The sequence below is a fragment of the Podarcis melisellensis genome (assembly GCF_964234715.1).
Source record: "Podarcis melisellensis genome assembly, chromosome: Z".
Lineage (NCBI taxonomy): Eukaryota > Metazoa > Chordata > Lepidosauria > Squamata > Lacertidae > Podarcis > Podarcis melisellensis.
The window spans coordinates 4,144,018-4,160,127 of record NC_138547.1 but is presented as its reverse complement, the minus strand read 5'-3'; the positions used below and the strand labels follow the sequence as shown (position 1 = coordinate 4,160,127).

The following is a 16,110-nucleotide window of genomic DNA, read 5'->3' as shown; positions in this document are numbered from 1 at the left end:
GCATGAAAGGAGGGGGTGAAGCAAGGCCTGTGAGTGGGGTGGCCTGGGGAGAGACCTGGAGGTCAGGCAGAGAGACCTGAAGGGTTTTGGGGCCTAATGTACAAGAAGTGTGGTGATAGGCTGGAAGGGAAAGAGTGAGAGGTGATGCTCTTCCATTGCTTTGTCCTTTCACACTTTCCCTCCTTCTCGAATGGGACTTGGCATCTAGTAGCTTGACCCACCTGGTATAACTGGGTACATGGCTTCATGCGCTGTAATAGGCTCCAGAGGAGTCGGTGACCTTCTGTCTTCTTCTCCACAGCTGGAAGAAATCTCCCAAATTCCAGATCTTTAAGGATAGTGATAAGCTACAGAAGATGGAGGGAGGGTATTAATCCTGGGGTGGTGTCTGCATTTTGCAGGGGGGCAGTTAAATTTCAGGCGCTTTAAGTGTACATCAGAAACCTTTAAGTGTGGGTGTAGCAAGTACTTTTTAAAAAAATGCATATTACACAAGTTTCGCTCTTATCAGGGAGACATAGGTGCTTCTGGCCCTGCTTCACTCTCCAGTTGGCTGGGAGTGGTGGGAGCCATCTCAAGGTCACCAGGCTGGCAAAGGCTGCTGAAAAAAAGCAAAATTAATGGGATTGTGCACATGGTTCTGTCACGTGAAGCTTTGCCAAAGAGCAGGAGCACACATGAGCATCCAGGGCAGCCCTTTCCAACTCAGTGACCTCCAGATGTTTTAGACTACATTCCCATTGGTTGTAGTCCAAAATATCTGGAGGCTACCAGGTTGGAAAAGTCTGGAGTAGGAAGGAGAAGCAAATGGACTGGGGGAGTCAAAAGCTGTGGCAAACTTCATATTCCAGTTCCAAGTTTAGAAATTATCCTTGTCAAAAGTGGAGTTCAAGGGGAATGGGAAGCAGGACTGGGGGAACTCATAACATGGAAACTGAATGGTGTCTTCCAAAGAAGCTGGATATCAGGAAATTTGAGACATATGAAAGGAGGCATGTCTTCATGGGGCATGTAGTCAAGCTGTGGAATTTGTGCCACCAACTTGGTGAGAAGACTCCACTGAGGGTAAAGCCACCAATGGCTACTAGTCATGATGAGCATAAGAACGTAAGGCTAACCTACAGGATCAGGTCAATGCCCGATCTAGTCCAGCTTCCTGTTCTCACAGCAACCAGCCTGTGGTCTCCAACAAATGATATTCAAAAGCATTTCTGCCTGCAACTGGAAGCATAGTCATCATGGCTCATGTCTTGCTTGTGGGATTCTCACTGTGGCATCAGGTTAGCCAATTGAGAGGAGAAGATGCTGAACCAGACAGGCTTTTGTTCTGATCCAGCAGGGCTCTCCATTTGTTCTTAACCAGAGGAGCAATAAAGGAAAGCACTTTGACCACAACTCCCACTATCCCTGCTTATTGGCTATGCTGGCCGGGGATGATGGGAGTTGGGAATCCAAGAATATCTGTCGGACCACTGGTTCCCCATTGTTGAGCTAGAGCACGATGCTTGCTCCTGGGTATATCAGTCCATAGGGTCACAGGACTATTGACTGACAGATTGCTTGATTATATTTATACCCCACCCCTCACAACAGCCTCAACTAGCTCACCCAAAGGACAGGGTGAAGAAACCTCATATCAAGGTACCATAAAATATAAACACATACGCACTCATATACCAGGCAAGCAAGAGTCATTATTGGTTTACAATTGCACAGGCTGCTCAGGTATTCTGGGAGAGGGGTGTGGAAGAAGCATACAAGCAGGAAGGGACTGCAATGTCAGTGGCACTGAATCAAGATGGCTGCTCAACACTGGCTGCTCAAAGTGTCCACCATTGCACAGCATGCGGCAGCCAGCTTCTCCCATTGGGGTGCAGAGTAGTGCATGCAGGCATCTCAACAAGCCCATGCAGGCTCACATAGAGCTACCCTGTATGTGCCATTAACCCCATTACCACAGGCACCTTTTTAGTGACTTAGTTACCAAACAGCTAGATGCAGGTTGACTAGAGCATGGGCTTCATGCTGGTACCAGGGAGTTAGATTACTGGAATAGACCAAGGATCAGTCTCAGCACGCAGAAGCATAAGAAGAGCCCTGCTGGATCAGACCAGAGGCCCATCTACTGGAGTATTCGGTTCCTATAGTGGCCAGCCAGGTCCCTGTGGGAAGTCCCAAGGAGGACATAAGCACAACAGCTACATCTTAGCTCCTGCATCAGACACTGTGTACCAGATGCTGGCATGGCTGAGTGAATGTTACCCTTGATTACCTTTTCCTCCATGGATTTGTCTAATCCTATTTTTAGAGCCGTCCAAGTTGGTGGCCATAAAGACACCTTGGGGGAGCGAATAAATGTCAAGAGCTTATCTGTCTGCCGCCACTGTGTGAAAAAGGACTACCTTGCACATGTCCTGCATATCCTACACTTTCGCATTATTGGAAGACCTTGAAGGATTCCAGAACTGTATTTAGGAGAGAGGGAGGGAAACCTCTCCCTTTCCCTCTCCACTCCATGCCAAATTTTGTTCCCCTTTGTCATGTCGCAACCCATGACTTTGCAAGGCCCCCGCAGGTCCGCTTCCTCTGCCCATGGACTCTCTGCCGGGAGGCTCTGTGACGCAGATAACCTGGGGAAAATCTCCCATTTCCTCTGGCTGTTTGGCATAGGGTCAGGGATGGTGCTTGGCTCCAGCCAGCTCAGCCGAGCCTGTGAGCTTTGTTAGCAAAATAAAACCCTTTTCCTATTTGTGTCTAATAATAAAAAAGGGCTGACAATGGAGGCGGGATGGGGGAGGGCAGTGGCGCGAGAGGCACAATCAGATGCAGTGTGGCTCCATTAGTTCAAGCTGGAGGGCAGGCCGCCCACCATCACCCCCGCCACCACTGTACTGCCTTCTTGGACGTTCCATTCCGTGCCCTGTATGGGGTCAGGAGGGAAATGGAGGTGTGCAAGGCAGCTCTTAGTCACCTTTTCTCTCTCTAGTCCCTGCATTGTTGGCTGGCAAAAGGGAACCTTTAGTCTGTGACAAATTGGGTGGGGGGGATGAGCCACCATCCCCTGGAAAATCCCAAATCCATGCCAAACTAGCTTCCTGTTGAGCCACCCCTTCCAAAATACTGGTTTTTGAAAAGCCTGAAAGATTGAGAAGAGTTGCGTTGGTTTTTCTTTTTAAGAAAAGAAAGAAAACACACTTTTTGGAGTCTTAGTAAGTAAGGGTAGACAAATCCTCGCAATCTGGTTCATATCAGTTTCTCATTACAGGTGGGTAGCCGTGTTGGTCCACCATAGTAGAAACAAAATAAAAAAATTCCTTCCAGTCGCACCTTAGAGACCAACTAAGTTTGTTATTGGTATGAGCTTTTGTGTGCATGCACACTTCTTCAGATACCAATGACAAACTTAGTTGGTCTCTAAGGTGCGACTGGAAGGAATTTTTTTATATTGTTTCGATCAGTTTCTCAGTTTTCCTATCTTAAATCCAGTAATCCCCATCCCACATTCTGCAGTAATTGGCAGTAATTGGCAACGGGGGGGGGGGGGACCCTGTGAAAATGCACCAGCGTTTTAGTGCGCCCTGGTGTGAGAAGGACACAACAGCTGCCGACACCCTGGCAGACCTGGGGGCTGGCTGGGCATTGTGAGGAATGCACCCCACAAAAAACTCGGCTCAGGGTGACAGCCCCCCAGCCTCCCCACCCCCCCGTGCTACACCTCTGAGTTTGATTTGTACTAATATCAGCCAAGGGAGGGCAAAGTCAGACATGCAAACCCCATCCCATGTTTTCATCATTCTTAACAAATGGGATCTAAAAGTAAAATAAAATGGAAACTCCCAAATATGTTGCTCTTTCTAATGTTGGTTGTGCAGCTATCCCTTCAAAGAATTCCTTTTGAGCCTGGCCAACCTCACAGGATTGATTGTTTGACGCCTGACTCTTTTCAGCTTTCAAGGCAGACAACAATAGGTTATAAAATTCCTTTGATCGTGGGGGGAGATTAGCTGTCAGCTTCTGCCTGACCTCTCTGACTTGTTCTTTCCTCTCTGTGCTGAGAAGGTGACTGGGGGGTCACAGAGAGCCTTTGTGTCATTCCTTTTCCGTAACCTACATGGGGATAGAAAGTGTAAAAATAAATTCTGAAAATTGTAGCTGACAGAAGTAACTGCACAGTTATTGGTGTGCCAAAAATCATTTCCTGTTTCCTTTTTGGATGCCCAAAAGTGTAAGTGCCATCTCATAAACAGCTTAGAACTGCAGTACCTCATAGACCACCTCTCCCAATTTGAGCCAACCCAGACCCAGTGAATATCATCTGAAGCCTTTCTTTGTGTGCCTTCCTCACAAGGCATGCAGAGGCTGGCAATACGAGAACAGGCCTTTTCTGTGGTGGCCCCCCATTGCGGGATGCTCTTCCCAGGGAGCTTCGCCTGGTGCATCCATTGCATATATTTAGGTGCTAGGCAAAATATTTCCTCTTCTCACAGGCCTGTGGGACTTTGGGGTTATTATTTTATGTATTTTTGTGTTTTCATATTTTAAACTGCCCTGTGATCCCCAGATGAAGGGCTGTATAGAAATTTAATAAATAAAGATAAATAAAATAAATGTTACAGGCATCATCATGGAGCAGTGACCAAACACCCACTGTAATGACATTACAGCCTCCAGTCTTCCACCGATAAAAAAGCAGGGATGTCCCTGAGCTAGGAAGGCATGTTGGAAGATTCAGGACAGATAAGAGAAAGGACTATGGAACTCCCTCCCACCAGAAGCATTGATGAACACCAAACCAGATGACTTCAAAAGAGGATTAGTCAAGTTCATGCACGTAAAGGCTATCAGTGGCTACTAGCCACAATGGCTATCCTCTGCCTCCACAGTTGGTGGTAGCAATGCTTCTGTATCCCAGTTGCTGCAAACCACAGTGCCCTTGTGTTTAGAGCCTGCTTTTGGGTTTCCCACAGGCAGGGGCGCCGACTTATAAAAAATATTGGGGGGGCCCATACCGACTTATAAAAAATATTGGGGGGGCCCAAGACCTCCAAACCGCTGCTGCTGGGGGAACGAAAGGGGCGAGCCCCGGGCTGCCCCGACCTTAAGTGAACCTGTGAGGGCCCGCCCTTTGCGGCAGCCAATTGGCTGCCGCCATGGGCGGTGAATATTAATGAGCTAGGGGGAATCCCCGCTTCTCGCGGGGCTGACGCCAGCCCCGCGAGATTGTTGATGGGTCGAGAGCCCGCAACCCCACCCCCTCTCTAGATCGGGAGTGGCTTTGTTTTAACTCATTACTGAATGTATTTTAAAAGGTAACTATCGTCAAACAAGGAAAATAAAAAATACCAACATAATTTTGTGATTTTACAAAGCATAATATAACTAATAATTTTCTTAAATTATTGGGGGGGCAGAGCCCCCCCAAACGAATTTTTGAGGGGGCTCAGGCCCCCTCAGTCCCCATGGAGTCGGCGCCTATGCCCACAGGCATTTGGTTGACCACAGTAAGAACAGAGTGCTGGACTACATGGGCTACTGGCCCGATCCAGCAGGCTCTTCTCATGCTCTTACATGCCCCCCACCACTCCCATGTCCAAGGAGGTTGTCCAGAAGGGAATGTAGCACTCAGGCTGAAAAAGGTTGCCCAACCCTGCTGTATTTAAATATTACACTTCCACACAGAGACAATTGGTGTTTCTGGAAGTGAAGAATATTTAAACAGGGCTCATGTGCAATGCACGTGGGTTCAGAGGTGCACAATCACTTGCAAAATGTGTGTGGTTAAAGTATTAATTTGCTACCCTTATTTGAGCATGATGTCCTCACGTGGAGATCCAATGATGTCGAAGTAGGTGCTGCAGGTGAGGTTGGGAGGAAGGCACCCTTAGGTTGTCACTCCTGTTCCTCCCTGTGTAAGTGGAGCAGTTAGGGATGGGGGAGAAATTTTGTTTGGTTTGCATTTTAATGCAAACTAACAAATTGATAGTTCACAAAACAGTGTGCAAACCAACGTGTACCTACCCGTCAAAACTCACCCTTTGCAAATTTTGTGATGCAACTTTCCAACCAAAAAAATGAGTACAAACATGAATTTATTAATGGGAAGTGTGCACAAAAATACATTTAATCATGAAAATAACATTTAAAATGCATTATATTAGGGGGGGTATAGCTTGCAAAAATGAAGACTGGAAAAAATGAGAAACTGAGAAGAAACCGGAAATGACTGATTTGTCCACTGCTCTGAGCAACTGGACAATATATCACTTGATCCAGCTCCCTGTCTCCTGGCCGCCTGGAACTCCCCTTTTAATAATAGAAAAGTGAGGTCAAAGTTGCAAGACCCAATGCTGTCAAAGGACTATCTCTCAATGTTGTGCTTGAATCCAGACATGAAATACATGATTTATAGAGTGCAACTCTCATTGCCAAGAGGAAACACTAGTGCCCCTTTTTCAGCCAGAACTCAGTGGAACTCAGTTGTAGCACTTCTCAGGTCTCCATTGCTATTATAAGAAAATGAGGGAGGTGTTCATGATGAGCTCCAGCATCTCTTTTCTATAAAAATAGCACAGGGAACACTCTGCCTGATTTTATTCTGCTGTACATTTCTTTTCCAGGATGTGCATAAACTCACGGTCATGGGGTTCAACAAAGAAATCAACAAAACCGATTTGCCTTCCTCCAATGTGGAGATCCTAGAGTGGGCCAAAACTTCTTATGGGGGTGTCAGCACCTTTGTGGAATTGGAAGAGCCTCGGAAGATTAACTTTCAAGTCAACAGAGGTCAGTTCTGTTAAGATGGTGTTTTTAAAGTCAAAGTGTAGCAGGAGTCCTCCCTATAGAGCACCCTTCCCCAACCTGTGGTCCTCTGCATGTTGTTGGACTACAACTCCCATCAATTGCTGGCTGAGGCTGATGAGAGTTATAATAATTCAAAACATCTGGAAGACACCAGGTTGGTGAGGAATGCTATAGAGCCCCAATGACTTGCTAAAGGGACCTTACCCCACCTGATCCAAATCATTTGCATGCAGTTACTAATGACATAGGTGGCACTGTAGGTTAAACCGCAGAGCCTAGGGCTTGCCGATCAGAAGGTCGGCAGTTCGAATCCCTGCAAGGGGGTGAGCTCCCATTTCTCTGTCCCAGCTCCTGCCAACCTAGCAGTTCGAAAGCACGTCAAAGTGCAATTAGATAAATAGGTACCACTCTGGTGGGAAGGTAAACGGCATTTCTGTGCACTGCTCTGGTTTCGCCAGAAGCAGCTTAGTCATGCTGGCCACATGACCCGGGAAAACTGTTTGCAGACAAACACCGGCTCCCTCGGCCTATAGAGCAAGATGAGCGCTGCAACCCCAGAGTTGTCCACGACTGGACCTAATGGTCAGGGGTCCCTTTACCTTTACCTTTTACTAATGAATTAAATTGAGTTCAATTGATGTATTAATTGATTAGATCTGCATGAATTTGGATTTGACTAGAAACAATGAATGAATGGGCCATATATGGGTGGCTTTACGTCCACTTTGCAAATCACAATCTATCAGAAGACAGCCCTGTATTTGAAGGGCTCTTCTCTTTGAAGCACTGACCAAGGGAAAGCAGGAGTGGTCCTGAAGTTGCCTATCCAGAGTGAACACCTGAACAGAAAAATGAGTAGGCACACTAGTCACCTGATCGGTCTTTCCCACCAGGGTGAGATGTATTGTGCTTCTTCTTATAGTCATTTTTCTAAAATTCCATCAGTGCATTCAAATCAGCACATCCAAATTTTATGCAGACCTGTATCCTCTTTTTCTTAGTGAATGATTTCCTCTTTTTTGATGATACATAAACAGTCAAATCATTGGATGTGTTTTTCTCTTATTGAGCATCAGCCATCTCCTGCTCTTTCTGCCTGAGCAAGTTTCCCACAGTTGTTCTTTTGTGTCCTTCAGAGCCCAGCTCCTCCGAGGAATGTGTACCTGAGAGCTATTTTGATGCTGAGCCGTACCTAGAGGCTGAGTTTGTCTCTGGCAATACCAAGAGCTGTCCGGATTCCACTGTACACCCTGGGAGAGAAGCCCACATCATGTGGCTCCAGCAGAGTCCTCCAGACTCCGGGTAATTTGGTTGCATGGATCTAACTTCTGACTTGCGAGTAAATTATGCAAATAATAATGTTCACATTTCCACTAGTTTTGTCCTGCAATATTCTTGTGTGGCTTATGACATTTTTGGCAATGATCAGGCTGCAAAAATGGGTAAGAAAGAAGGCTTGAGTTGATAGTACAGGTCCCCAATGTATAGCCATTTAAGAGACTTACCACGATAAACATTTGGTGCTTCCTGGCTCTCCCCAAAAAGAAAGAAACTGTAAAGAGGAAAGATTGGTGTTAATATATATTGGCAAGGAGGCACAGACTTGAAAAATTGGAGGGAACAGATAAGCTGATAGATATGGGGAATATTATATTCAACTCGGCAGAAAAAATAAGGACACGCCCACCTTAATAGGAGTACATAAGTCTTGATAATGATCAAAAGGTTGGCCAGGCCAAGCCTGAGGTTCCCTGACTTTGCAACATTAGGAAGTAGATAAATTAACCTTAACAATTATAAAGGGAAGGAAACTTAGCCTTTTAGATCAGAATTCATAGGAAGATCTGCCTCAATAGATACTGTAAGGTTGATAACCTTAATGAAAAAGAAAGAAAGAGCAATCAGCCTTATAGGTGGGCCTTAATCAATTTTGATAGATGAGCTTAATAGCGAGGTAGCATTAGTAAAGGTAGGGAAGAAGAAAAGTCTATTCATATTCTAATCCATGGTCAACTGGGACACTAATGGACAATTTCTGGAGTCTACCAGTTGTGGAAATTTTTGTAAAGAGGCCTTGACTAAGCCATATCATGGTCCTGTCTTAAGCAAAAGGTGCATATTCAGGATCACTGAACACAGATTAGCTATGCCTGTTGAACCATTAGAGATCATGAGTATTGCTTTGCCTTTGTAAATTTAAAACACACCAGTGGACCATGAGAAGTCTTGTTGAAAATAACAACAGAGCAGACTACACAAGACCAAAGCCAGCCAGCCTCTGATGTTAATGCCTTACACAATGCAGGTGACAAACACAGGTTGAATAGCAAGATGGATGTCATGTTGGTGATTAACATGCTATTCCAGTCTGGTCTACCAAAGGAGGATCTGCTAGGTCTTGCATGGGCTGTTAAAAAGAAATACCTTGCTCAACAATGAGCCCTTATCATTTATCCTTGGGTTTGTTCTCCAGCACACAGGCTGTGGATCTGAACATCAATGTGACATGCAGTAATGGAAAACCAGCTAAGGAGCTGACCACGCTACTAGTGCTTAAAAGCCATGAGAGGATGTTTTGGAACATTGATCAGATGCCTGAATATGTGAAATTCATGGTAAGAGTGGGAGAGAAATGCCCTCTGGGTGCTGAAATTATGGGCTTAGAACTTCATGATTACTATTATTCATAAACGCAAAGCTAGATGTGTTGATCCAGAAGGCCAGACAAAAGGGGCATGAAGTTGCTAAACTTTCATTTCTTTTTCTCCTGTAGGTGTCAGGAAAATACTCCATTAAGAAAATAACCAAGGAGCCAATTAACGGTACTGTCCTCCCAGACAGCAAAGAAGGCTTGATCAAAGAAGCCCGTGACAAGGACTTTGCCTTCATCGCTTCTTACACAGAAATTCCAGCGGCCAAAAGCATCACCCTTGAGCTGGTCAGGGATTGTAGTGGTGAGTTTGCCCAGTTTCAAGTTGGCTACATCAGACCTAAGGATGTTGGTGGCACTTGGCTGGAACAGAGCCAGTGCAGTAAAAACCTTGCAGGATCATTTTCTGAGGGTTCCAGGTCCTACTACTGGATACTAGTCACCTCTAGCATTAATAGAGAGCATGAGACTCTTAATCTCAGGGTTGTGGGTTCAAGCCCCACAATGGACAAAAAATTCCTGCATTTCAGGGGTTGGACTAGATGACCCTCATGGTCCCCTTCCAACTCTACAATTCTATGATTCTGTGATTCACAAGCCTTCCCTCAAAAATCCTCACACCTTAGGAAAATAAAGGTAAAGGTAAAAGTACCGCTGACCATTAGGTCCAGTCAAAGACAATTCTGGGGTTACAGCGCTCATCTCACTTTATTGGCCGAGGGAGCCGGCGTTTGTCCGCAGACAGTTCTTCCGGGTCATGTGGCCAGCATGAAACCAGAGCAGTGCATGGAAACGCCGTTTACCTTCCCACTGGAGTGGTACCTATTTTTCTACTTGCACTTTTTGGCATGCTTTTGAACTGCTAGGTTGGCAGGAGCAGGGACTGAGCAACGGGAGCTCACCCCATCATGGGGATTCGAACCGCCAACCTTCTGATTGGCAAGCCCAAGGCTCAGTGGTTTAGACCACAGCGCCACCCGCGTCCCTTAGGAACATAGGAAGCTGCTTTACACAGAGTGCTCCACCTCTGTCAATGTTTACACTCACTGTCAGTGGCAGTTCTAGGTTTGGGACAGGGTTTCCCCCCAGCCCTGTTTGAATATTGAACCTGGGACCTCTGCATGCTCTCACTGAACTATGGCCTCCCCCCCCCTCCTTTCCTTAAAGCTCAAAGTAGCAAAACAATCAGCATCCTGTGAAACAAAAGCCCTATCCAGGCATTCACTACCTCATGTGATTAGAATCGCAGGAGTTAGACCAGGGATGATGGGAGTTGCAGTCCAAGCACACATGGAGGGCAACAGGGTGGCTGTCCCTGAGTTAGACACGCTCAACATTTTCCCTTGGTCACATTTAAAAAACCCACCCCTCACATAGAACTATAGATTATGATTGATTGATTGATTGATTGATTACAATTATATGTCGGCCTTCATCCAAAGACACAGGGTGGTTTACAGGATAAAAATACAAAATGAAAACACAAAATATGAACAAACACATAATAAGAACAAAAATCAAACAAACCAATACCCCCCCCCCCAGTTTGTTTAATTAGCCAGTGGCCTGAGAGAAGAGGAATGTTTTTGCCTGGTTCCTAAAGATATGTAGAGAAGGTGTCAGGCGAGCCCCCCTGGGGAGAGCATCCCAAAAACAGGGAGCCACTGCAGAAAAGGCCCATTCTCATGTTGCCACCCTCTGGACCTCTTGTGGAGTAGACACACAAAGAACGGCCTCAGATAATTACTGCAGAGTCTGGGTTGGTTCATATGGAGAGAGGTGGTTAGAGGTGTATTGCGGTTCTAAGCTGTTTAGGGCTTTGTACATGAAAACCAACACTTTGAATTAGGGCCCAGAAACAGAGGAATCCAATCCACTTTTTTTGGAGGAAAGGTGTGATGGATATATATATATATATATATATATATATATATATATATATGCAGGTTTTGGTGTCCTCGGGTGTCTTCCCGTGTAAAAGTTGGGGTGTCTAGGCGACGTTTCGACGAGGTCTCACTCGTCATCTTCAGGCTGGTGCTTTCGGCTTCTTGTTACTGGAACAGAGCAGGATCTCAGTGTTTGAGTTCCTATAAATACTGTTGAGGGGGTGTGGTGTATAGCCTCCAATGTTCTGGGCAGAGAGGAAGTTCCCAGGCTAGTGTGCCTTTTCTTCTTTTGTTCCTTAATTACTTGAGGGATATCTTGAGTGATTTCTTGAGTGATATCCTGAGTACCACTTAGGTGGGTCATTAGGTGTGGATTAGTTGCTAAAGTCTTTGTGTCTTGACCTCTTGAACTTTGTGAAGAGTTTTTCTGAGAAGATGGCTGTACTGCACTTAGTTGTGCTCTGGCTTGGCTTCGTGTATAGGGGCGAGCTGTGGTTTTGTGGCCTGTGTCAGCCAGATCTGTGTAGGGATTGCAGGGGGGTGCAGCATCCGGAGGTGCCACCATGGTTTGGCTACTGGATGGTGTCTGTAATTTATCTGTGGAGAGGGTCTGGGTTTGGGTCTGGTGTGGTTGATTGGTGATGGCGTTCTGTGTGCCTCTGGATCTGGTGTCAGTTTTTGTGGGGAGGGCTAATTTCCAGATGTCTGGCAAGCGGGATGTGTCGTCACGCTTGTTCATGTTGTGAGGGTGTTTCTCTATCTCGATGGCTTCCATGATTATTCTCTTGTGGTGATGTTCCATGTTAAAGAGCAATTTGGAATCTGCAAAATTAATTTCGTGTCCTGTTTCTTTCATGTGTTGGAAAAGAGAGGAAGTTTTTTCTTCTTTTTTGACGGCATTCTTGTGTTCTGCGATACGTGCATTTATTCGTCTGTTTGTTTGTCCAATGTACGTGGCTGGGCAGACTTTGCAGGGTATTTCATAGACCCCTTGGTTTTCCAACTGGATTTTATCCTTGGGGTTTCTGAGGATATTGGCTATTTTTTGGTTGGTGCAAAAGGCTGTTTTGATATTGTGTTTATGGAGGATTTTGCTAATTTTATCTGTAGTGCCCTTGATATAAGGAAGGAGGGCCATGCCATTGTTTTCTTCTGTGTCTTGGTTTTTGGGGGGTGTTTCTTTTTGCCTGGTTCCTAAAGATATGTAGAGAAGGTGTAGCCAAACCATGGTGGCACCTCCGGATGCTGCACCCCCCTGCAATCCCTACACAGATCTGGCTGACACAGGCCACAAAACCACAGCTCGCCCCTATACACGAAGCCAAGCCAGAGCACAACTAAGTGCAGTACAGCCATCTTCTCAGAAAAACTCTTCACAAAGTTCAAGAGGTCAAGACACAAAGACTTTAGCAACTAATCCACACCTAATGACCCACCTAAGTGGTACTCAGGATATCACTCAAGAAATCACTCAAGATATCCCTCAAGTAATTAAGGAACAAAAGAAGAAAAGGCACACTAGCCTGGGAACTTCCTCTCTGCCCAGAACATTGGAGGCTATACACCACACCCCCTCAACAGTATTTATAGGAACTCAAACACTGAGATCCTGCTCTGTTCCAGTAACAAGAAGCCGAAAGCACCAGCCTGAAGATGACGAGTGAGACCTCGTCGAAACGTCGCCTAGACACCCCAACTTTTACACGGGAAGACACCCGAGGACACCAAAACCTGCATTCCTGTACCCGTGAAAATCTACGAAAGCATATATATATATATATATATATATCCACCTAGTTCAGGTGTGGGGACCCTTTAGATTGTGGCTAATGGATGAGCACTTTCAATATCCATAGCACTCTGTGGCATTCTGGGTTTTAAATTATTGATGCAGTGTTTTGCAAGTTTAAATATTCTATAACTTGCTTTGAGGTGTTTTGTAAAAAGTGATGACCAAATATAATAAATAACTGTCACTTAATTTAGAATGGGCATGTCTTTAAGTTAACATCTTACATTAAAAACCTGAAAGTACCAAAGTATCGAAGACTTTTCACCAAAGCCAGACTAAATGTCTTTCCTTCTGCAGTGTTGGATGGCAGGTTGAGAGGAGTTCCCTACCAGGACAGACTTTGCTCGTGTGCTCAAGACATTGATTCCATAAAACATATTTTGATTCCATAAAACATATTTTGTTGCACTGTGCAAAATATGAGCAAGCCAGGGCTGAACTGATACTACCCTTGTTGGTACCTTTCCCGGGAAAATCAGAGGCTCACTATGTCTGGTTCCTATTGGAAGACCGGACAAATGCTAGAACGTTAGCAGTGGCAAAGTTTTTATCGGTGGTTGCAAGAACCAATGATCCCTAACTTTAAGTCTGAACAAAATGTTTGTTTAACCTGGAGGTAGGCTGTCTGAATTGTGCATTGCTTTGTAACGATTTGTTGGGTCTCCGGACCGTAATAAAGATTGTTGTTGTTAATTTAGAAGGAAAGAAAACTGAGGTGACGACAGCGCCACACAGCAAGATTTCAGAACCGTCCAAGGTGGTTCAAGCGCTGATAGAACTTTGCCGTCCATGGAAGTGCACAGAGAATGCCATTGAGGTAGCATTGCCCAAGTTGGTCTTGGAGGTGAGGAGATTTTCTGCTGATGTTGTGCCCTTCCAAAACTTATAAGCAATTTCCCCTAATATAATGCATTTTTGTAGATTATTTTCACTGATATATGCAGTTTTATGGGCACTTTCCTCTAATATATACATATTCGTACACCCTGGTTGGTTGGAGAACTACATCATAAAATTTGGAGAAGTGTGAATTTTGAAGGATAGCTGTGTTTCAGCTCACATGTTAGTATAAGAATTAGGTTAGAATTAGGTTGTTTCTTACATAATGCTTACAAAAACAGCTATATTAATAAAAAATGTGTGGAAATTTTATTAGGAAAAAATTGAGTCTGAGTTTTCATGTAGATTTACTGCAGATTGCTGCATAAATAAGGAGAACTTAATTAAATTTTAATTTTTTAAAAAAGTAAGATCCTATGGACCATTACCCTAAATTAACCAGAATATTTTTTTTTCATATATCCTGGCCTCCTGGTTGAGAGGGGTGATTTCAAGTATTATTCATTCCAATCAAATGGGATTTATTCCTAAAAGGCATATTTCCAACCCTGTATACTGACATTTTAATATTATTTTGCAGCTATGAAAGCAGGGTGCCCACTTGTAATATTCTTCCTAGATACTTATAAGGATTTTGACTGCATTGAGTGAGGATGCATTCTGAAAGCCTTAGACATCTATAAACTGGGTATCACATTTATTTTGGCTATTTCTAAATTATACACAAAAAAATATGTGTTAGTCCAAACAAATTCATTTTCAGCAGTATCTATGGAAATCTGTGCTCTGACTTCAAATGTTACTTTGTTTTTGCTTTTTATTTCCGCCACCTCTCATGCATCATTTATGGTTTTGTTTTTGCGATCTTATTAAAATTGAATATATCATATGAGATTTAGTATTGCCTCCCCGGGGTCACTGCTGTACTTTCATGTTTGTTTAGTTTGTATTTATGTTTATGTCTAATAAAAGCATAAGAAAAAGAGATAGAATTCAATTTAAGACTTGGAAAAATGAGAAACAAGGAGAAAATGAAACTGACAAATTTGTGTATGAGGGAGGTACGTAGGTGCACTTAGCCAAAATAACATTTGCTGGTTTTTTTTAAACCCCACAGAAGTCACAACTTGACATCACTGAGATTACTTTGGAGGACCCTGCCTGCAGAGCAACTGACAACATGACTCATTTTGTCCTAAAAAGCATCATAGAAGATTGCTCTACCAACTTAGAAGGGGGCATTCATGCCAAAAATCAGGTCAGCACAGAAGCTTGCAGGATTCTCTAATGGTCTTTGGGTACCATCTTCCTGTTCAGTTTGCTTGCCACATTTTTTGATCCTGCCCTTCCTCCAAATATTTCATGGGACACTGCCCAGCACACATACACTTTTATCCAGCAACTACCCTTTGAGGTAGATTAAGCTGAAAGACAATGACCAGCCCAAGGTCACACAGTGAGGGATTCCCCCAGCGAGGTGTATGGTTGGTTTTGAGACACATGCTTGTGTGAGCATGTGGATTTGCACCACTGCTGCATTTTAAAATTGTATTTATTTAACTTAATCATGCTTTTGTCTAAAGTAGCCTTTCTCAGTGTTGGGTCTCCAGTTGTTGTTGGAATACAATTCTCATCAGCCCTGAACATTGGGCAATACTGGCTGGGGCTGATGGAAGTTGTTATCCAACAACATCTTGGGACCCAAGGTTAGGAAAGGCTGGTGTAAAGACTCTTGATTATATGGAGACTAATAATATATATAAAGGGGGAAATTCAACCAGGGGCTCCCTAGACCAGCAATCTAACCAAGGGGTAGTCAGTGTGTTGATGTTGGATTACAGCCATGCCGGCTGGAGCTGATGAGTTGGAGTCTGACAACACTGCCTGCTGTAAGGCACTCCATTTTTCTCTTCCTCCCCTATTTCAGCAAATGGCAGTAGTAAGGAGTTGGGATAAGTACTGTATTTTTTCCTCTATAAGACTCACTTTTTCCCTCCTAAGAAGTAAGGGGAAATGTGTGTGCGTCTTATGGAGTGAATGCAGGCTGCGCAGCTATCCCAAAAACCAGAACAGCAAGAGGGATCACTGCTTTCACTGCACAGTCATCCCTCTTGTTGTTCTGGCTTCTGAGATTCAGAATA

General features: G+C 44.4%; 1 protein-coding gene across 2 annotated transcripts in view; it reads left to right on the top strand.

Annotated features, from left to right (window-relative positions):
- ENG (endoglin) overlaps window positions 1–16,110 on the top strand; it is a 53,550-nt gene that overhangs the window by 23,994 nt on the left and 13,446 nt on the right. The window contains exons 4-9 of one of the 2 annotated variants that reach the window (XM_081896434.1): window positions 6,618–6,783; window positions 7,938–8,103; window positions 9,275–9,416; window positions 9,575–9,755; window positions 13,831–13,973; window positions 15,087–15,227. In XM_081896434.1, coding sequence (XP_081752560.1) covers window positions 6,618–6,783; window positions 7,938–8,103; window positions 9,275–9,416; window positions 9,575–9,755; window positions 13,831–13,973; window positions 15,087–15,227 — 939 coding nt within the window. Of the gene's footprint in view, window positions 1–6,617; window positions 6,784–7,937; window positions 8,104–9,274; window positions 9,417–9,574; window positions 9,756–13,827; window positions 13,974–15,086; window positions 15,228–16,110 lie in introns of both variants that reach the window. The other variant, XM_081896433.1, reaches the window with a different exon arrangement.